Here is a 24,227-nt window from a genome sequence, read left to right as displayed (position 1 = left end):
TTGACTTTTCCTGATTTAAGGTTATGCACACATAGATTGTAGGTCCACAAAACTCTCAAATAAAATATTTTCTTGGTAGATCTTCATAATATTATAAGAATGGCTTCCCGGTTCAATGAACTTACCGGTAAATTTACTACTTTCCTTTTGATCCAAACTTATTGTAGATGACATAGAACTCGATTCTGAGGGCACATAATCATCACCAGATTCCAGTAAATTGGAATCGGAAGTGGCATCTAGAAAAATGATAATGCATTCTGTAAAATGTAAGTGAACTAACATAACCTGTGAATACTATTAAAATTATTGCATAAAATAAGCTGTTATCAATAATAATAGACTTAATAATAATTAAACCAATTGCACAGGTGTGATGTTTTATTACATGTAAATACCATGCAAGTGCACAGCAGATTACTAATGATAAATACATATGGATCTGACGTTGCCAGTTGTGCCTTAAGGAAACAAGCCGCTATCGCAAACAAGGAATGGTATCACATATGGCGTATTTAAACATGCATGAAATATTATCATAAGTACTCTCAAAAGGATATCTATTGCACCCAGGGGCGTATTCTCCTTGAATGCAAGGCATTCATTGCATGCGTTATGATAACACAAAGAACTGTCTGATTTACGATTTTAGGTTGTTTCAGGTCAAATATTAACGATTTCATCTCTCAGAAGTTCAAAAGGTCCGCGCAACTGTACTAGTTCCGTTGCTTGATTACGTGTGGTGCTGGTGTAGTCTCGCCGTCTACTCCACTCTCGGAAGAAAGAGGCAGCAAATGGGGGAGTTAACGACGTAAGGCATTCAATCTTAAAATTGCATTCAGTGGCAGACGTAGTTCTGAAACCCTCCGAACGATGCCGCTGCAATTGAAACTTGGTCAGAATTTGTCACCCCATACCCGTGCTACCCTCTGCCATCTGTTAGCAACTTGGAGAAAGTCGACATGTTTACAGCGAACGGGACACACAGATTACCCCCTAGCGAGAACCCAACGTGACGAAACTGACCAATGCCACTGGGGTGACTTAACTCCAGTGCTTGAGTTGTGGCTAACTAGTGAGTTAATTCATTGTGTGTTTTGCTGATTAGTGAGTTCATTCTGTGTGTGCTGTTCCTGTGCTATTCGTCGTTTTCGGAGTTTTGTTATATTTTGCGCAATGTGGTATTAACGATGGATGAGTCTAAAACGGATATAATTGTAAATCAGTTTGAAAAGCCATTTACTGGCCGTTCGTTTGATGAAAAGATGCAAATAGTTAAAGCCGCGAGACCTCTACCTTTTCTCGTAAATTTCTTCTTCTTCTTCTGCTTCTTGATCTGCTTACCCTCCAGGATTGGCTTTTCCCTCGGACTCAGCGAGGGATCCCTCCTCTACTGCCTCAAGGGCAGTGTCCTGGAGCTTCAGGCTCTGGGTCGGGGGATACAACTGGGGAGGATGACCAGTACCTCGCCCAGGCTGCCTCACCTGCTATGCTGAACAGGGGCCTTGCGGGGGATGGGAAGATTGGAAGGGATAGACAAGGAAGAGGGAAGGAAGCGGCCGTGGCCTGAAGTTAGGTACCATCCCGGCATTTGCCTGGAGGAGAAGTGGGAAACCACGGAAAACCACTTCGAGGATGGCTGAGGTGGGAATCGAACCCACCTCTACTCAGTTGACCTCCCGAGGCTGAGTGGACCCCGTTCCAGCCCTCGTACCACTTTTCAAATTTCGTGGCAGAGCCGGGAAGCGAACCCGGGCCTCCGGAGGTGGCAGCTAATTACATTAACTACTACACCACAGAGGCGGACCCTCGTAAATTTAAAAAGAGGAAACAAGAATTGTGTACGCACGTTCAATCCAGAAACTTACAGTAAAACTGTTTGGCTCGAGTTCACCTACATGTAATTAGGGTGAGTAGAATTGAAATTTACTTAATACATTGTGTTAACTGCATGGTTATTAGTTGCATGCCTCAGTGGAGATTCGAGGATACGCCACTGATTGCACCACTGCTGTACTATAAGAAAAATACTTACCTGAATCTCCATTAAGGAGAGCAGCAATGAGTCTTTCGTCTGCTATTTCACTTGTACTGGTTGTATTCAAAATGCATTCCAGGCCCAGAGTTAGAGGTTAAACTTTATCATCACAGAGCGCAGCACTATGCAGGAACGCACTTGTACTACTTTTACTCTGAAGAGAACCATACTTCAGCTTACCAAACGTGCACTTAGACCATTTTCTTGTGATATGTCACCTGTACCACTTGTACTCTCAGCCCCTCAAATATCCAACAAATTTACCATGAACTTGTACGTTTATAATGTCAAAAACATATTATATGACTTAAATCAATTAGGTGTGCATATTGCGCTTATTTGGATCCCCGCCCACAAAAACATTCCTGGTACCGGTAATGAACAAGCTGATAGATTAGCCAAAGAGGCTTCCTTGCTCGTTACCCCTCCCTCCCCCCCCCCCCCCCCCTACCTTTTGCTGATCCAGCATCTGACTTTTTTCCTCCGTTAAAATGTCAACAAAAGAGATCGTGGCAAACCTTATGGACTGAATCTGCCCGCCTGAAGGGGACTTTCTATCATCGACTAAAACCTCTCTTACCTACAACATACTGGTATCATAAGTCAACATACACCCGTCAACATATTATTAATATAATAAGAAGAAGAAGGTGCGCTCAGTTGATCATCTTAGTCCTTACTGTAGTCTGTAATCGACTTCGTTCTTTTCGTGGACTTTAGCATGTGGTATGTGTCACAATTTTTGCCGCAGAGCACACACACACGTAATCTACGTCTGGTTTGTGAAATCGCTTGTTAATACACAGCTTGTAGTGAAAGCCGTGTACTGAAAGTCTGGCTATCACATGTCTTTGCTTCTGGTTTTCTCTGGTCCAGGACTTTTTCCACCATAGCAGGTGAGCTCCAGAATTCCAGCTGTATTTCTTCCCTCTTCTTATTTCAGTTCCTTAGTAGCTCTTGATATGGTCCTGTTGATGGTAGTTGGTGTTGGGTCCTGATGTCCTGTATGAAGTAGGTTTCTCCCATCATCTCGTATAGAAGTCGTGAGGGGGCTGTCTTCCCTACTCCCATTGCTCTTTTCATGTACATCGCCTTCATCTTTTCAATTTTGGTTAATTCACCTATTTTTTAAATTTTCCCATATGATCGGTATGCCGTAGGTGTTGATCGGGGCTATTGCACTTCTAAACAGTGCCATCGCCGTGCTGATGGACAGGTTCCTGATATTCTTTATGTAGTATATTGCCCTGATTGCTGCCGTTTTAATCATGCTCTAACGCCCTTTATAAATTCCGATTTCCTCTAATAGAGCATCCACTCTGTGCTTGTGGTTCATCAGATGCTGACACCAATCATCTCATCTCCCAATGCCCTTTGTACAACTCCTCCCGCCGCCGCGTTTATTCGAGCTTACTCAATTTAAAACTCCCTCTACCAACGTGTGTTGCTTGCCTCGTTTACAACCCTTCTCCCGCGATACTCAGCATATTAAATATGTTTTAGAAGACTCTAATATAAACTTATTATATCTTATTTGATACCTAATATCATTGCTTCAAAATATACTTGCCTACACGTTATGTATACGAACTATTTATTATATATATATATTCCCTTGCTTATATAATACTCCTGCTGTTCCCCTACAGTGCATAGCTATTGCCAATTATCACCTTTTCACAAGGTTAGATTCTTTACTTCGGTCATCCACATACTCTTCAAGGCTCTACGTCACATACATCGGTCGATACACCCGTGTCTTCCCTCAGTATAGTGTTCTCCCTTGCCATAAAGTTTTACTCTTCACTAGTTCAACCTCACTTACTATTCTACACCTTAAATGTTTATCCGCGCTCGTTTGTCTCGTAATAAGTCGCCGAGGCGAATCACTGTGGCGTGAATATTAGCACCTTGTGTCCTCATGTGTTTCCTATGTATATAGCGAATAAGATAAGTAGTTTTTCACACTAATAGTTTTTTATTTGTTATACTCTAACAGTGACCTATTCCCGTGTGTTTGAAAAAGTAGTTGATCACTTCCACTCTCTGCTTGCTTTCTTCCTTCAGCAAGTTTTGTGAATAAAGCAATGTTGAAAACATACTCTGCGTATCCCTGTGTATGTGAGTTGAGCGAGTGTTACATTGTTCACTTTTTACAAGTATTGGAACTGGGGACATAACAAGCCCATTAACTCTTCAACAAGAAGAAGATATACCGGAAGATAAAGACAGAGGAGCACGAACTATTGCTTCAGCAGGATTTAGATACGATTGAAAAATGGGCGCGGGAAAATCAAATTAAAATCCACAGCGGATAAAGCAAGATATTGTGTTTCAGTAAAAAACAAACGACAGGAAGTATGGATTACGAACTTGGCAGGGAAAGTGTTGTTGAAGTTGATAGTTGTAAGTACTTAGGTGTTTCTTAGAAAAGACTTAAACTGGCAAACTGGTCAGAGCAAGTGAAAAATATACCTAACTAAGAAATCCTGGAGATCGTTATATTTTATTATGCAGAATATCAAGAAAGCTAATCCTGGTGCCAAAAGTAAACCTTATAAATGTTTGGTAAGACCGATTCTCGAATATGGATCTGCGTGTTGGGATCCATACAGGGTAGGTTTAATAAATTCCCTGTAAAAAGTTCAAAGAAGAGCGATGCGTTTCGTAACCGGGAATAGGAGGAATACCATTAAATGGGAAAATCTTGAATCTAGAAGAACTAGAGCTCGCATGTGTGGTCTTTATAAGAGCTATGCGGGAAAGGCTGCGTGGAGTAGTATTAGGAATATGTTGGAACCTCCCTCGTACTTATCGAAAAATGATCACAAACATAAAATTAAGACCAGAAACCAGCAAACGGATGTGGGTAAGCTTTCCTTCATAAACAGAACCATAAGGGGCTGAAATAAATTATCTGCAGCATCTTTGATACATTCCCTTTCGGTATCAAGTCATTTAAGAAGATTATTAGTGCTAGTGTAAAGTGAAAAGTAAAAGTTGTAAATTACGGACACCGAATTTGTGATTTTCTGCTTGATTTAGAATGTTAAACAAGTAGTACACCATATTTCTTGTATTATAGTATTCCCTTTCCAGGAAATTGTTTCCTGTACTCATGTTGTTGTAGTTGTTGTTGATGGGTAATGTATTTACCTATGTTTTAAACTTTACTTTATTATCACTTATAATGTTAAGCTAGTAGTAAGTTCAACCAATAGTATTGCAAGCTGTAATGTTAAGACCTGGAAATACTTCCAGTTGTGTGTGAATTTGTATATGATGATGCTGAATTTAGAATGATAAACTAGTCCTCTTCTTCTGCCGCTTTTCCCACATCTGTGGGGTCGCGGCTGTGAACTGTGTCACACATGTGGATTTTGCCCTGTTTTACGGCCGGATGCACTTCCTGACGCCAACCCTATATGGAGGGATGTAATAACTTTTGCGTGTTTCTGTGGTGGTTGGTAGTGTAGTGCGTTTTCTGAATATGAAGTTGTGAAAGTGTTGGGACAAACACAAACACCCATTCCTCGAGCCAAAATAATTAATCTAAGGCGATTAAACCCCCGACTCGCCGGGAATCGAACCCAGGACCCTCTGAACCGAAGGCCTCAATGCTGCCCATTCAGCCAATGAGTCCATCAAATGATAAACTAGTAGTATTTCTTGTAATATTTTCTTTCCATGGATTTACTTGTTTTAGGTACCGGTACCGTGCTCTTGTTGTTGTTATTGTTGGGTAATTATGCTTTTAACTTTACCGATCTCAATAGCTGCAGTCGCTTAAGTGGGGCCAGTATCCAGTATTCGGGAGATAGTGGGTTCAAGCCCCAATGTCGGCAGTCCTGAAGATGCTTTTCCGTGATTTCGCATTTTCACACCAGGCAAATGCTAGGACTGTACCTTAATTAAGGCCACGGCCGCTTCTTTCCCACTTCTAGCACTTTCCTATCCCATCGTCGCCATAAGACCTATCTGTGTCCATGCGACATTAAGCCAATTGTTAAAAAAAAAGGTTTTGACTTTAATTTATTAGCATTGTAATGTTAAGCTAGTAGTGGGATCAACCTATAGTATTGTAAGCTGTAGTGTTAAGCACTGGCAATACCAAATACAGTAGAGACAATACGCGACACTCAGCGAGATATCGAGTGACAAGCTATAGCTCTCTCTAGCAGATTGACCTGAGAACTACTGTTTCTGTCATAAGAGCCCATATATTTGTGTGTGAAGTTTTTGATGTTATTTATGCGTTTTCAGTGAGTTGACATAATTAAATAGCAGCGTGCGTTATTCCTCTCAACACGAGGGGAAAGATATATGCTCGTGTGCTGTGTTTGGCTGCAGTAACTATGACGTAGAGAAGAATTCGCTGTCTTTCTTGCGTTTCCCTCGTGACAAGAAAATGTAATATTGTGTTTGCATATATATTCTTCCAGTGACAAAGAGATTTTTATAGTACTTCATAATCTTCTGACCTGCTCGACCCATATTTTAACTGGCTTAAAATACAATACGCATATTTTATTGTATAGTGCAGCAATTAACCTTCAATACCGATATGTTGTTGTAGGTGTGATCTGTGGGTTTGATTTGATGATGATGCTTGTTGTTTAAAGGGGCCTAACATCGAAGGTCATCGGCCCTGGGTTTGATTTAATTCAGGAAAATACATATGCATATGAGTGTGACTGGTTGTGTTCCAAGTTACCCCATTTGGAATGCCGTAATACGTTGTCAAGCACTGAAGAAAATATGGGTGATTTAAGAAATGTACCGTACATATTTTGTTGAAACAATATGATGATGCAAATTTGCTTTACCCTAGTGTAATGGCATTATGGCAAGTATTGCTTATAGGGAAAGTTTGAATGTTTTGAGGCTAAATTTATAGATTTTCTTTCTGTTAGTTGGCTTCAAGTTAAAAGAAAAATTTTCCAGCTCTTAAATGTACCGTAAATTCATTGAATCATGTGTGTAAGGAATGTGCCGATATTTTTGTTGACAAGATAGGAATTCTAAAGCTAAAGAAGTAATGCATAAATGAAAGATCAAGCCCTTTCACAGCAGTCTATTTCACATCTTGATTATATGTCTAATTTCAGTCTTTAAATAATAACCTGTTAAATAATTCTTCATTCATTTATCCAGAATTGCTTTAGCAACTTTGAAGTTAATATCTTAGTAACACTTTCTTTCTAGACGTAATTTATTTATCCATTTCCGTATATACATTTCCATTGTTGTTTGAATTTAGAGCGAATTTTCAGGTCAAGCCACTAGGAGCGCCACTTGCGACCTGTCTCCCATTTTAACAAGGCTAAATGAGGAAGTGTCGCGTATTGTCTCTACTGTATTTGGCAATACTTAAGTTATGTGTGAATTTTATGATGATGCTGGATTTAGAATGTTAAATTAGTAATATTTATTTTAATATTTTCTTTCCATGGAATTGCTTGTTGCAAGTTACCGGTACTCCTGTTGTTGTAGTTGCTGTCGCTGGGTGGTTATGTTTTAAGTTTACTTTATTATCACTTCTAATGTTAAACTAGTAGTAAGTTCAACCTGTTTGTATATTATGATGCTGATGTAGAATGTTAAACTAGTAATATTTTGTGTAATATTTTCTTTCCGTGGAACTGTTTGTTGTACTTTTATTGTTGTTGTTGTATAATTATGTTGTAAAATTTACCTTATTATCACACTAGGCCTACTGTAATTGACCATTGCCACCCTGATATTTCCCAATTGCAAAGTATTTGATAATGACAGTAATAATAATGATTCTTTAGCACTGTGGGGTTTGCAGCAAGGTAAATCTGTCTCCACATTCGAGTTGAGCTTCCATATGTCCGGATGGAGTCTCGTTTCGCGGGAGTATTCTTAGGTTCCTCTCTACAGCTACTGGTCTTCCGTGGAGGTTGCGGGGAAGGAAGTAGGAAGGAGTTGCCCCTTCAATCACTGGTGAACCAAGGTGGGAGGGTTAGAGGGAGATGACACCCAGGCAAGCGTAAGCACAATAGAACAAGACTGGCGTAAGCAGATTTATTTTTTATAGGGTGTGGTTTGTGTGTATTTTTAGATATCTAATCTATAAGGAGGCAACTCTGTAAGATAGTGGGTAATAAATTGTAATTGTAAAAACATTCGAGTTGAGAATTTGTAACATAGGCTACAAGATCTGTTTTGATGCGATAGCTGAGATCATTCCAGAAGTACTGGTAAAGAATTATGAGACTTACTCTTCATCGCCGCTAGTGGCTACATGGTACTAATCATAGCCAACATGTACGGGACCCTCACCAGGATTACTTGATTCAAGAACTGGAAAAATTCCAAAGAAAAGCAGCTCGACTTGTTCTGGGTGATTTCCGACAAAAGAGTAGCATTACAAAAATGTTGTAATGTTTGGGCTGGGAAGATTAGGGAGAAAGAAGATGAGCTGCTCATGATATATTTTACAGATGTTAATTGAAACACGTGCTTGTTACAAAACTAACAGTTCGTGATTTTTATTATGTCTCGTAAACATACAATAATCTACAGTCAACTGTTTCGTCATTATTTACATCAACTGTCAACATAAAAAACTAAAATTCTCTAATTGGTACATGGTCACAATCCCCAACATCCTCCCCACCCTGGTCGATCAATTTCTAAGGGAACGACCAGCTGCACTGGTCTTGTGACCATGGAGTGATCCGGGAGCTAAAGAATGACTGTTCAGATTCTGTCATCTCATCCTCGGTGCAGTTTACAAATTCGGCCTCATTTCTACACCAGTCTGGGCTTCAAGTCCTCTTGTAAAAGTACTACATCACCTATCTGTAGTTCGGTTTCTGTTTTGATCTGCTTCACTTTGTGCTAACTCTTTAATTGAAGGAGGTATTCCCTTTTCCATCTTTGCTCAAAGTGTAAAATTAGCTTATGTCTCTGTCTGTACACCTTAGTCAAATCTTGATTGATGGAAGTATCTGGTGTACTTGAAAGAGGTATCAGGCTTCCTCCTATGAGGAAGTGTGAAGGTGTCAGGACTCTACGTTAATGGGATGCAAGTTTAGAGTGGCCTCGATCCCCACCAAAATAGTATTTAGCCCTTCCTCGTCTACTTGAGCTCGCCCAAGTATCTTCTTGAGGCATATCTTAGTGGACCCTGCCATCCTTTCCCAGAAGCCTCCCCACCATGCGTCTCTTGGTACTATAAATTTCCATGTAGCATGGTGATGTGACAGGTGAGTTTGTATTCTTGAATCTTCTAACAATTTCTGGAGTTCGGATATTTTTCTGTTGGCAGCATGAAACTTTAGAGCATTGTCTGAATACATAGTGTTTGGAAGTCCACGTCTTCCTACAAAGCGCTGAAAGGCAAGTAGGAATTTTTCAGTTGACAAGTCAGTTGTAAGCTTGAGATGAATGACTCTCGTCGTTGCACAGGTAAATAACGCGATGTAGCATCTCTTCTCTGCAGCTCCAGCCTTCACGAACAATGGGCCTGCAAAATCTACACCACAAACGGTGAATGGCCGTTGAAACTTAACACGGTCCATTGGCAAAGGAGCTCTTTTCACATCTCTTGGCATGTATTATCTTGCAGGGAAGGCATGAGTAAATGCCTAGCCTTCAAAATCCAGAATTCACAACGCAATTCTGATAACACAACACAAACTCCAATGTGATGAAGTCTTATGTGTGTTTCTTTTATCACTAATTTAGTGATATGATGAGAGCCATCAAGAAGTTAGGGGTTTCGCTCATTCTCGGAAAGATCTGCAAACTGGAGCCTACCACCAAGTCAAATTAGGTTTGTCTTCTAGATTAAGGGTTATAAATTTCATGTTGTTGGTCTGTATTGAACTGAGAATAACATATGAGTAAACAACACAGTAAATGTTTCCACCTATTCAATACAAAATATATTAACAATATTTTAAAGTTACATGGTACTAGTTTCGACCCATTTAGGGGTCATCATCAGCCACATCAAAGCAAGTTTACTCATATGTTGTCTTCTAGAAGTGGATGGAATCATGCAATCTTGGATGTAGCCGGTACCGGTTCCTTTCATGTCAGGGCAGCAATGTGGCAATGTGGCACCATATGCTCTCTATACAGAAACATTCCTCCTGTACTCGGCGTATCCAGTAGAGCCCTGCAGCTTTTAATTCTGTGGTTGTCAAATGCCTTGGATACTGATCCCTTCTCCGTATCACCTCCACAAAACATAAAATTCAACAGGTGATATGTATTACCTTCCAATACGAACTATATCATAAAATATCTATCAGTGATTCATTGGCACTGATTACAAGGACTTGAGGGGTTGCCTCCTTGGATCTGGGTAGTGATACTTCCTGACGTGAAATTTCCTGTGGCCAAGAAGTGGGAGTTTCAGCAAGCCATTATGATCCATTCCACCATAATGAAGAGGAATTTAGATCTGTCGCTAACATTCCATGCGTCAAAAGGTCTGCGGGGTTGTCTTCACTGGGACAATATTGACATTGAACCAGCGACAGATAGTCTTGAATTTCTGTCATGCGGTTGCATACGAATGTCTTCCAGCAATTTGGGTCACTCCGTATCCAACCAAGGGCCACCATAGAGTCGGTCCATAGTGTAGCTCGCGTGCTGTCAAATCCTGTCGACTGGCAGAAATATTTCAAGAGGCAAGAACCTATCAAAGTGGCCAGAAATTCTAGTCATGGGAGGGTAATCCTTTTGACTGGAGACTGCTTTTACTGCAGGCCAAGTGTATTGATATATTATCGTCTGTTACCTTTCTAGTGTACAATGTGGCACCATATGCTCTCTCAGAAGCGTCACAAAACACATGTATATGCGTAGCGTTTGACATCTGTTTACACATTCCAATCCATTGAAAGGAAACTTAACGACAATGCTGAGTTTTGAGAAATGTAGTATTCACAAATTACTGACTGTATTGACAAGGGACATGTTGAAATGACTGCTGGAAAAGATAATCTAACCAATGTTTTCTACCTGCCACACCATGCTGTCAAGAAAGAGGGGAATGGAGCAATCAAATGGAGGATTGTTTTCGACACTTCGTCACACGAGAGAGACTCACCATCCCTTAACGGTGCTCTGGAAGCAGGACCAAACCTCCTTCCTGAAATTCTGTCAACGCTAATCCGCTTCCGTACATATCGAAAAGCAATAGTCGGGGATGGAACCCAAGCCTTTTTGCAACTGTACCTAGATGAAAAGGACAGAGACTTAACCAGAAGTGTCACAAAACACATGTATACGCATAGTGTTTGACATCTGTTTACACATTCTAATCCATTGAAAGGAAACTTCATGACAATGCTGAGTTTCGAGAAATGTACTATTCACAAATTACTGACTGTGTTGACAAGGGACATGTTGAAATGACTGCTGGAGAAGATAATCAAAGTTATAGCTGTTTGATGCTCGAGATCCAAAGTTGCCATTTAAGGCTATATCCTGGGGAAGAATCTCATCCCACTCTATGCTTCGACACCAAATATCCTGGAAGATTAATTTTCCAACAATTGAGACGGGTGAGAATAACCCCAGTGGATCGTAAAATCTTGCTGTTCCTTGTAAGAGCTGACGTTTCGTAGCAGGAATGTGAGCTAGCTTTTCAGTAATTTCCCGGTGATCAAAAAGGATACAGTCCAATTCTGTGTTCCACCTAATACCTAATACTTCAGTTTCTTGTTTGATATCTCATCTCTCAGACTTCCATACACTCTTAAGTGTTTCTAAGTTCATTGGCCATTAATCCATTGGTAGTCGTATCTGCCTGAGCATAGAGCTTACTTCGTAATATAAGCTTATGACCCCATTGTCATCGTCAGCACCAGCAACGAAGTCACCCATAAATGTGCTCTGATCTAAAAGTTCTGCTGCTGTGAGGTATGTGTTACTGCACCTTGAAGTCAGTTCACGTAGAGTCGCAGATAGAAGGAAAGGACTGCACGTGAGACCAAATGGTAGCCGCATGAACCTGTACTTGACAATTTCATCTGCTGTTTGCCAGTTACCATCTTCCCTCTTCTGGACGTGATACCAGAAAAATCTGGTTAAGTCTCTGTCCTTTTCCTCTAGGTACAGTTGCAAAAAGCCTTGGGTTCCATTCCCGACTATTGCTTTTCGATATGTACGAAAGCGGATTAGCGTTAACAGAATTTCAGGAAGGAGGTTTGGTCCTGCTTCCAGAACGTCGTTAAGGGATGGCAAGTCTCTCTCGTGTGATGAAGCGTCGAAAACAATCCTCCATTTGATTGCTCCATTCCTCTCCTTCTTGACAGCATGGTGTGGCAGGTAGAAAACATCTCTTAGATTATCTTCTCAAGCGGTCATTTCAACATGTCCCTTGTCAATACAGTCAGTAATTTGTGAATAGTACATTTCTCGAAACTCAGCTTTGTCGTGAAGTTTCCTTTCAAGTGATCTAAAGCGATTCTTGGCATTGACGCGGTTTGATGGCAAGATAAGTTTCTCTTTTCTGGGTAGAGAAACTACTCTCCGCCCCTCTTTCATATGAAACGAATCATGAAACTGTTCAAGAATGGTAGCGTGTTTCCTAGAAAGTGTTCTACCTTTTTGCTCTCTTATTCCCATGGTCTCTAAATCCCAGAATTGTCGCATGCTGTCGTCTTTAGGCTTAAGAATTGTGTGAACATGATTTATAGCGACATGATGGATTGTGATTCCTGACTTGTTTCCGCTAAGAACCCAACCCAAGTTAGATGGGAGAAGTACTATGGACTCAGAAAGGCATATTGGTTGGCCATCTCGGATCACGTTCCAGTAGCGATCACAACCTATGAGAAGTTCAGTAGGGATGTTGCTTTCATTGTCCTTGGAGTCTGCTAATTGCAATGTTCGGGCGCATGATAAGGAATAGACATCGTGTGGAACGGCAGGATGCGGGGAATACTTGTTTTTGCTCTCGAAACCTATTATCATTATATTCGTTTTCGACTACACGCCACTGATGTTAAACTGGGCAACCCTGTGTGTTGTAGCCGTGTGTTGATCACACTCAAATGCGATAACAGACAGTTTCCTTTTTTCGACAACAGTAAGCTTGAGCTGATCCATAAGGCTTGTTCTGATAAAACTGGATTGACTTTCAGCATCTGAAATACACCATGTAAGTTTGGTCAGTCCAGTCGGGCCAGTAATCCAAACCCGAGCAGTTTGAAGATACGTGAAGTTTGGGGGCGTGTTTACATCGATTTTGCCCACTGCTACAGCTTCTCTCTGGTCTCCTGCACAAATTGACATTGCATTATTTGGAGCTTGACACCTTATTCTTCTTCGCACAGTCTTTAGAGTGATGGCCTCGTCTAAGAGAAAGGAAGCATCTGTTTGCTTTCTTCAGTTTTCAGTTCTCTCCAGGTTGTTCGTTAATTTTTGGCAATCTTGACCCCTGTGACCTCAATTCTCACAGAAAATGCAATACGGTTCTGTGACTTGTTTGATATTCTTTCTCTTCGGCTTGTTAGGTCTGGTATTAACATGGAGAGCAGCTGCCGTCGGAGTATAAGTAGTCGAAAATGGCCAGTCGCAGCCTATCTTCTGCGTAGTCAAGGCACACTCCACCTCTTTGTTCAAAATCTTCATTAGACACGAGATACTGCTTTCTGGTATTTCCAACCTCTTAGCGTTAAGTAGCCATTGGCAACAAAGATCGTCAGGAAATGCGCAAAGAATTTTAGGGGCTAACAGTTTTCCATAGACGTCTACATCTTCACCTAGTGCTGTCAGCACTTGAATCCTTATCCTTTTGTGTTTTTATGTTTGTCCTTGTCTTCTCTTTCTATTGTTCCCTCTTTCTACCTTTATGTTGATCATATTATATGTTCCTTTTCATGATCTTATCTTTATACAACTTGATTTGGCACTTGCTTGTTCCTTTCCAATACAAATAAAAATATTATTCTACCTCCTTTTGGATTTTCTTAATATAATATTTTCTACATCATCATCACCACCACCATATTTCTATGCTAACAAGCCAGATATGGGAGTAAATGAGCCTCATCCAATTACTTTGATTCGACCATATTTGCTATTCCAGATTTTGTTGCCATCCTGTATCTCTGTTTTCTAGGTCTCTTCAGATTTGTTTTTCCCAAATGTCCCTAGGCCTTTTCTTATGGTCTTTTGCCTGGGACCATTCTGATCAGAATACATTCTCAGAATCCTATTTATGGCCATTTTTTTCATATAATTATACCACTTCACTCCACCCAGTTCTAAAGTGTCAAACAAGCTGCTTCCCAATCTAATCTATTGGCAAATTTCCTCCTTTCGTTCTTTCTCTCCTCTGGTTTTCTGTAAGCAAGATTATAGGAACTTAATTTCCATTGCTTGTATTCTGCCATTCTCTGATGCTGCTTTAAGTCTGTAGGTCAAGATTGGTACTAGATAAGATATTCATATAATCCTTTGTTTAGAAAACTGACCCTCAACGGATTTACCATAATACACATTATTGTACATTTTTATGTTACAATGGAATCTTGGAGGTCAGGGTAAAGGAATCATCCCACAGGAGGTGATGAACAGAGTGGTAGAATTGTGATGCTGCTTGTCATCTTATCTTCCTTTTTAACAGTCTTTATTACCTCATCCATCACACTGATGAGGAGGAGTAGGGATAAACAACTGCCCTGTTGTAGAGATGTTTGATATGGATAATAATATCCTCTGGCACTTCTTTCTGTCTCAGAATTTCTCACATATATGGAGTATGATTAAATGTCTTCTCAATATAAAGAAAAACAACAATTGCTTTTCTCTTTTCTTCTCAAAGAACATTCCTACATCACTTGTTTTAATTTGACTGTATTCTGTATGTTTTAATAATAATAATGTTACTTGCTGTACGTCCCACTAACTACTTTTACAATTTTTGGAGGCGCTGAGGTGCCGGAATTTGATCCCGCAGGAGTTCTTTTCTGTGCCAGTGAATCTACTGACACAAGGCTGACGTATTTGAGCACCTTCAAATACCACTGGACTGAGGCAGGATCAAACCTGCCAAGTTGGGGTCAAAAGGCCAGCTCAACCATCTGAGCCACTCAGCCTAGTTCTGTATCTTTTAATTTGGATTTATATATTTTAATCTTGTACTGTACTCCAAGATTGTGTCTATTATGTCATTCAGCAATTTTTCTAGATCTTCAGCATACACACATACAGTATTATAAGCAAATTTCAGAACTGTGATATTTCTCTCCTTGACTACGATTCCTTTTCCAAATTCCTCTTCGATTTTCATTACTGATTGTTCTAAGTGAATGTTGAAAAGAAGGGAGGACAAACTGCATCCTTGCCTCACTTCTTCATGGATTTTTTTTTTTTTTTTTTTAAAGAACGTACCTTTCCATGAACTTGGAAAATATATGGTGTGCCAGCTACAATGTTATTGTGTGATTGCATAAAAATATATTTGTGATATTACTTATTGTTACTGTAATACTTGCCCATGCTTGGGTATCATTTGTAACTTTACTATAAGCTAACATAAAATATACTCGCCACACATTGGACGTCAGTTGTAATTTTGCTGATTTTACTTTGCCTGAGCTTGAAATGAATAAGTAAATAGATAAAATAATTAACTGAAATGTCTGTAATTTGTGCACCAGAGTTCACTTAAATAGATCCCTAAAATTTAAATTGAGCATGATTATTTTCTCCTTCCTCCCAGGGCATGTACATGTTGCTGTGTACTGCTTTGTCCACTATGGGCCTTGCCTCACCTGACCCACTGAAAACGATTAAACGGATGGGAATTGCACCTAGGTTCTTCAATAACTTCTTCACGCTACAGTAATTTAAAATTAAATTATCTGTATTTTGATATAACCATAATCCGTGCATGAGTGTTTCATCTACACATGATAAATATAAAACAACACACTCAATAAACATTAACAAATGTTCGTCCCTATATACAACAAAATGGTCCTGTAACAATAGCATTTGGGAAATGCAGCAAGAAATGAACTACCATTTTTAACAAGACCAGTGACGATTGATAATATAAATATATGGTGTTTAAACACAAGTCATGGAGTGTAGCATGAAGAAGTTCCACGTCCCGGATATACAGTGTCTGTGTGAACTATGCGAATGGCCATATGACAGATATCACGTATTGTGGTGTAATTGACGCGGTTCCTCTCTAAGAAAGTTCTGTGAAAATTATTCATTCCATGCACATTGTGCGAAATTCTGTATTATTATTATTATTATTATTATTATTATTATTATTATTATTATTATTATTATTATTATTGTTATTGTTATTGTTATTGTTATTGTTATTATTATTATTATTATTATTATTATTATTATTATTATTATTATTATTATTATTATTATGTCCGGCTTCATGGCACAATGGTTAGCGTGCTGGCCTTTGGTCACAGGGGTCCCGGGTTCGATTCCCGGCAGGGTCGGGAATTTTAACCATCATTGGTTAATTTCCCTGGCACGGAGGCTGGTTGTATGTGTTGTCTTCATCATCATTTCATCCTCATCACAACGCGCAGGTTGCCTATGGGAGTCAAATCAAAAGACCTGCACCTGGCGAGCCGAACCCGTTCTTGGATCTTCCGGCACTAAAAGCCATATGCCATTCCATTATTATTATTATTATTATTATTATTATTATTATTATTATTATTATTATTAAACACAAGATTCAGAATTTCACCATCAGCACATGGTATACTGATTAAATTCATTCACTTAATACTGGACCGTACCTTTTTACATTCACAGATTTTATCACCTGGTTTATTATACTTTCACTTGATCGAACACATGCTGCTTATCTGTACCTTGGAACTGTGCTGTAGGTTGTCAACAATTTTGATGCTTGGTGTTTAAAGGGGCCTAACATCTAGGTTATCGGCCCTCAAGCAATTTTACCCTTGATCACATTCCTAGTTATTGCTATGCATAGGTAACATATTTTCTACTTATGTAAGCCTGCTTTAGAAAGATCTGAAAGAATGCACGTGATCTACTTCAAGATATGCGATGAAATAGACACCACTAGGCTACCATGAACTAACGACAGGACAATGATGACATTCGCTGACTAGTGACTCTTAATCAGTAACAGAATACTGGACTACATCCCACCATACCTTATATTTGCTTCCACCTTCCCCCTTCAGCGCATCATGGCATACTCCTCTTGGTATTCTCAGAGAGAGAGATTTATCATTCTTAATCTCCAATCTAGTAATCCCTTGAAGCCACACCTTGTAATAGAACTTTTGGCTCCATAGCTACTATACAACTGTCATCCTTTTTTTTTTTTTTTTTTTTTTTTTTTCACTAGTGGTTTAACGTCGCACTAACACATTGAAGTTTTTTGGCAATGCAAGGATGGTAAAGGGCTAGGATTGGGAAAGTAGTGATCATGGCCTTAATTAATATACAGCCCAGCATTTGCCTGGTGTAAAAATGGGAAACCATGGAAAACCATCTTCAGAGCTGCCGACGGTGGCATTCAAACCATCTCCTAAATGCAAGCTCACAGCTACGCAACTCTAGCCATGTGATCAGCTAGCTTGATCATCGTCCTTCTGGTTGACTTGTTGACGTAGACATGACTCATAAAGTGTCCAGTGTTATTAATAGCTTGGAAATAGCTCTGTATTTCTCACATACTGTACAAAATAAATTATGTACAGGATCCAATATGGAAACATCCCACCTTCTACACTTTACCATACAACTAAGTTAATACACAAATAAACGTAAGAATAAATATGATGTGTATTGATAAATACAGTGCAGGCTCTGATACATGTACTATCGCATAACACCCCCTTGTTGAATTGATATTACATATTATGATTCATCACAATGAAGACCTATTATAAATAATCCTAATATGACATAAATTAACACTTAAAATAACTATGTGATAAAGATATATACATTGCATCTACTTCCTTGTATGCACACAGGTGAAATATAAATGCTCTTAATTTTTTTCAACTGATATATTTTACAGGTTTATGTGTTTTGTTTTCTCTACAGAAATATGAAGTGGAGTTCCTCCTTCAACAGCAGTGGTTCGATCCTCGCCTGCAATATTCAAACCATAGTAGTTTCGATTTCCTCAACGCAATCCATCATCATGAAGATGTCTGGTTACCAGACACTTACTTCATTATGCACGGAGACTTTAAAGATCCTCTAATTCCTGTACACTTCGCACTTCGTATCTATCGCAATGGCACTGTCAATTATCTTATGCGGTGAGTATGATTTTGATTTGTACATGGAAGAAGGCTTTACTTACAATTTTTTTTGGATTTTATTTATTGAAATCATTTTTACAGGCAATCTGTCTTTGGTCAGATATACTGTATTTAGTAGGCCTATATTATGTCTTCTGGTATAGCGTTGAACATTGGTTTTATTTAATGTACGGCTTTCAGTGCCGGGAATGTCCGGAGACTCATGCCATTCACGTAAAGATAAATGACAATTGACAGGACATTCAACACTCCACTAACTAAAGGAAGTTTTAACAAAGAAATGAAAACAATTCATCAAATAGCAAGAAATAATGGTTATTCTTGAAATATCAATAAAATAAAAAAGTAAGATTATTAATAAAACAAAAACTCTCTTTGGAAACCAAAAAAGGAAAAAAAATATGCAGTACTTACATACATGAGTAGACATTCATGTGATTTATCTAAAATACCTTTGGTATTACAGGTTCAAGAAATGGTCGAGTAGGATCTTAGCTATAAGTTGTCCAAAAATTTCACCAGGACAGGGTGCTACACAAGGAGCCTAAAGAATAAAACTTGTTGTATTTTTTGGATTTTATTTATTGAAATCATTTTTACAGGCAATCTGTCTTTGGTCAGATATAGTGTATTTAGTAGGCCTACATTATGTCTTCTGGTATAGCCTTGAACAGTGGTTTTATTTAATGTATGGCTTATCACAAATTTTTGTTCTATACCCTATCCTGATACAGTGAAAAATAAGGTAAATAGCAGTGGCAGTCATATGAAAGTCCAAGAACAGGTAACTAGCTCTATAGACTCTAAAGAGTGTTGCTATGGAGATTGTTTCAGCAATGTTTTAAAGTCTCCATACACCTGACAATTTTTTTTAAATATTAACTCAATACTTGACTTTATTTTATACTGGAAGGAAGATATCAAATCAAGATCAGTTGCAATGAAAAAAAAAAAGTATGAAACTGCAAAGATCCCCAGAAAGCAAGGAAGCAAGTATGTCACGACAAGCCACTTACATTGCATAAAATGAATTTCATTATAAAGCCTGTATTGTCGTATGTATACTTAAAAGGTATGGTCAAATGTTCCACCTTTACAATACTAATTTTTTTATATTTTTTAAAATTTAATTATGTAAACAACATTTAAAAAATAACGTAACATGTTTCATCTGTCTTAAAATATTGAACAACACATGAGATGGTTCAATAAATTTGGTAATAGAGTCCTGTCAGCACAGCATCATCACGTGAACCTTCATTGGTTAATTCCAATGGCCCGGGGGCTGGGTGTTTGTGGTGTCCCCAACATCCTTGCAACTCACACATCACACATAACACTACCCTCCACAACAATAACACGCAGTTACCTACACACGGCAGATGCCGCCCACCCTCATCAGAGGGTCTGCGCTTGGCTAGAAATAGCCACATGAAATTATTATTATACTAGCAGAAGTATCCATTCTTCGTACGAGTTATTAGAAACTGGCTTTAGTTACTCATACTATCGGTGTGACTGACTTCATTAGATATTTATATCACTGGTGTATTTATTTAAGTACGTAGAAATTATTTGTCATGTTTGGAATTATAGTGTACTTTCTTCTTCTTTTCTTCACGGGGGCCTCTAAATATTAGTTCCTAATTAGCGTCGACCTCTAAGATCTTTTGCTACCACGTTTCCCCTTCATTCCCACCTAGATATACCTGTTCCCTTCACCAATCTGCAGGTTTAGTGTAAGTATACTTCCGCTAGATAGTACCACAAATATGAATATTATTGAATGTATTTGTCTGATCCGACATTTCGTAACTATTACAAATGATCAAGGAAATACGCGATGCATAAAAACTACTATAATTATCGAAAATCTCAGTAATCTCAGGGCTTGTCAGTCATGTCGCACATCTTATAATGAATCTGAGTATAAATGTTGAGAACTTTTTTCAAGTCATTGATAATTGTATACAGTATATAGGTTGTTTTCATGGTTACATTGATCGTAAAAGTGGACCAAAATATCGGCACTGATAACATCAGTGATCCTACTACTCCATGTTTTGATAGAAAATAGCTTAAACTATAGGTAACAGACTCCACAAAATGCTGAAACCTAACCTAGTACGTAAAAACGGAGGTCCGTCGGCAAAAGCTGATCGCTGTACTACGGAGATCTCCGTGGCTATTACTTTTATACTTCACTCCCTTTCCATCCCCGCCCAAAGGAATGCTATGAGCGTCTTACACAACAGTTTATTTCTTCCAGATAGTAAGTCATATGTGTATCAAGTTTGGTTGGCAGCTATGCCCAAACGTACATGCATAATCTGACTGCTGTAGAATCCTGGAGCTAACGTTGCCATGGTTACGACCGTTCGTTTCTTTATCCGATTCCTAGAGCAGGGGTAGTGTGGTTCCAATATCTCCATAACAGTTGGTTTTAGGGCCTTAAAACATGGTTTTGAGCTTTGTCTCGTCCTTGTACGACAAATTCGATTTCGCCTACTTTAGCCTATTATTTTAATACTTTTATCTCTTGCCCGTTGACCCCCCCACCCCGCCCTCCATCGAATTGTTTTGAAAATAAAATACAGCCCATGTTACTCACTGGCAATGTAGCTTTCTATAGGTGAAGTAATTTTTAAAATCGGTTCAGTAGTTTTTCAGTCTATCCATTACAAACAAATATACAAATTTTTCCTCTATATAATATTAGTATAGAAGTATAGATTACATCTCTACACACACGGTTACTGTCGGGAAGGGCATCCAGTCGTAAAACAGGGTCAAATCCACATTTGCAACACATTTCGCTCCCGCAAACCCCACAGGTGTGGGTAAAGCGATAGAAGAAAAAGGTACTCATTTTAAAAATTCACCTGCTTTCTTATTCTTTTCATCCCCTTAAGCGGATTTTCCAAAAAGAGTGTGTTCAGTTTAAAGGTGATTCCAAGTACCAATTTTAAAGTCTGTGACATCTTCATTTTTTGAGATATATATATATCCTCATATTAATAATTCAACTCCTTCCTCACTTCTTTTCACACCCCCCTTAAGTGGATTATCTGAAAATGAATATTTGTGATCTTTTATTTATAAAGGGGATTCCGAATATCAATTTTCATGTCTGTAACATGTTAGGTTTTTGTGATAATTTCGCTGCTGTAGAAACCTGGAGCTGACGTTGCCATGGTTACGGCAGTTCATTACGTTATCCGATTCCTAGAGCAGGGGTAGTGTGGTGCCAATATCTCCGTAACGGTTGATTTTAGGGCCTTAAAACATGGTTTTCGGGCTCATAGGGCTTACCAAGTTTTGTTCTTTGCGTCAAGAGAATTAAATTGAGCTTTGTCTCGTCCTTATACGACAAATTCGATATTTTGCCTATAACAGCCTATTATTTTTATATCTCTCCCCGCCCCCCCCCGTGCCCCCAACCTCGAATTGTTTTGAAAATAAAATACTGCCCATGTTACTCACTGGCAATGTAGCTTTCTATAGGTGAAGTAATTTTTAAAATCGGTTCAGTAGTTTTTGAGCCTATTCGTTACAAACAAACAAATTTTTCCTCTTTATAATATTAGTATAGATAGATTAGTTTAATATCTCACTCTTACAAAATTTTAACACGTATTATTTACAGAAGAATGGAAAGACAAGTCAAAGTTGAGTTGGGAGAAGATCAGTTTGACTTCGGAAGAAATGTAGGGACACACAAATGAATCCTGGGTTTACATTTGATCTTAGAGGAGCAAATTAACCTCTGGTGAATTTTAATTGTTATTTAATTTGCTTTATATAACATCTTCTATTCTAGCATATCAATTAATAGTGTTTTTGCATTATGAAAATACCCATACCTTTATTTAAATCTTTATGATACAGTTATACATTTTTTATTGAAACATTTTTACAAAAATTACACATGTTTCAAAAATTCACCATTTTTTCTCGGAAATTGAAAAAACACGTGATTACACTGGAATGTTTTCTACGATAGTGTAGACGATTTTTAAGCTTGTTTTCAAATGGACATCATACTAAAATTTTCAATGTTTTTCACACATGAACTTTTGCTGTACTGGAAATCTGAGAAAATCAACTGAAGTTAATGAACTTTAAAACCAGGTGATGTTTTTACAAAAAATGGAGATGATAGACAAGTTTACACTCATTAAGCTTCTTATTGCATTAAGACACTAGTTGAGGCACTTTCAAGACTGTCTGGTCAGGTCAGTCTCCCATGGTTTTCACACATAAAATTCTTGCAGATTGTACAGGTTTGGTAACTTTTGATCCCAGTTCTGGAGCACAGTGCTCTTCTCTTTCATTTGTTGGTATCCTCATCTGTTTGAGGTTTCTCAGGGATTGGATACAATTCTTTCAGATTGTGCATTATTTCTGATATTAGTTTATGACTAAGATTTCTAGGCTGCAAAAAGACCTCATGTAAGGAAGGACTAGTTCTTTGGCAAGTTGTTTCAGGAACTGCCTCCTTGTGAGATGCTTGTCTTTGTTATTCCAAGCATAGACCACTAATGCATTTATAGCTTTGACTTTCATAAGATGAAAGAACACTGTTAGAGACTATCTGTTGGATTTTCTTTTCACAGAATACGTTCTTACAGATATAACCCAAGAAAAATTTACGCATACAGAAATGGCTAGAGTGGGTTGTGATGACCTGCAAACAAATATCGTCAGCAACTCATAGGTTCGAACTGATTGGTGACTACTGCATTGTGTAGAGAAATAAGAGTTAAAAGATAATAAAATTGAAGTTGCAGTGCCACCATTGATGGTGGTGGGGCTAATGGAAATATAACTGTGCGGGTCATTGCAATTCATCGGGACTGTTCTCAGGTGAAGAAAGACGAGCTCATGTACAAGGCATTTGTAGATCTAGAAAATAAATTCAATAATGTGGATTGGACCAAGCTGTTTGAGATTCTGAAGGTGATTAGGATCAGATACCAAGAAAAACTTATCTATAATCTGTACAAACATCAGTCTGCAGTGATAAGAATCGAAGGCTATGGGAAAGAAACAGCAATCCAGAAAGGAGTGATGCAAGGCTGCAGTTTGTCCCCTTTTATTTTTAATGTTTATATAGAACAGGTGGTAAAGGAAGTCAAACAAGAATTTGGGGAAAGGAATCACAATCCAAAGAGAGGAAATCAAAACTCTGAGATTTGCTGATGATATTGTTATTTTATCTGAGTCTGCAGAAAATTTGGAGAAATTGCTGAATGGTATGGACACAGTCTTGGAGGAGGAATACAAAATGAAAATAAATAAATAAATAAATAAAAGGTAATGGCCTGCAAAATATTAGATTGGGAAATTTAGTCTTTAAGGAAGTAGATGAATATTGTTACTTGGGAAGTAGAATAACTAATGATGGCAGAAGTAAAGAGGACATAAAATGCAGACTAACACAAGCAAGGAAGAGCTTTTTTCAGAAAAGAAATTCGCTCGCTTTGAACATTGATATGGGAATTAGAAAGATGTTTTTAAGACTTTCATCTGGAGCATGGCATCGCACGGACGTGAAACATGGATGATAACTAGCTCATAAAGAAAGAGAATAGGAGCTTTTGAAATGTGGTTTTACGGAAGAATGCTAATTGTTTAACGTTGCACTAAAACATTGAAGGGTTTTCTGTGGTTTCCCATTTTTACACCAGGCAAATGCTGGGACTGTACCTTAATTATGGCCACGGCCGCTTCCTTCCCACTCTTAGGCCTTTCCAATCCCATCGTTGCCATAAGACCTATCTGTGTCAGTGTAACGTAAAGCAAATTGTAACAAACAAACAAAATGAAGGTTTTTGGTGATGGAGGGATGGGAAAAAGGCTAGGATTTGGAAGATAGTGGCTCTGGCCTTAAT

General features: G+C 38.5%; 1 protein-coding gene across 8 annotated transcripts in view; it reads left to right on the top strand.

Annotated features, from left to right (window-relative positions):
* The window catches only part of pHCl-1 (pH-sensitive chloride channel 1), a 1,475,408-nt gene that overhangs the window by 988,450 nt on the left and 462,731 nt on the right, over window positions 1-24,227 (top strand). For all 8 annotated transcript variants that reach the window (XR_011017610.1, XM_068225461.1, XM_068225460.1 and 5 more), the window contains one exon: window positions 18,110-18,330. Coding sequence is in view for 7 of the 8 variants with exons in the window: in XM_068225461.1 (XP_068081562.1) it covers window positions 18,110-18,330 (221 nt within the window). In the remaining variant the exon portion in view is untranslated. The remainder of the gene's footprint in view (window positions 1-18,109; window positions 18,331-24,227) is intronic.

The sequence above is a fragment of the Anabrus simplex genome, chromosome 1, assembly GCF_040414725.1.
Source record: "Anabrus simplex isolate iqAnaSimp1 chromosome 1, ASM4041472v1, whole genome shotgun sequence".
Lineage (NCBI taxonomy): Eukaryota > Metazoa > Arthropoda > Insecta > Orthoptera > Tettigoniidae > Anabrus > Anabrus simplex.
The sequence above is the reverse complement of the archived record's forward strand: the minus strand, read 5'-3'. Positions and strand labels throughout refer to the sequence as shown.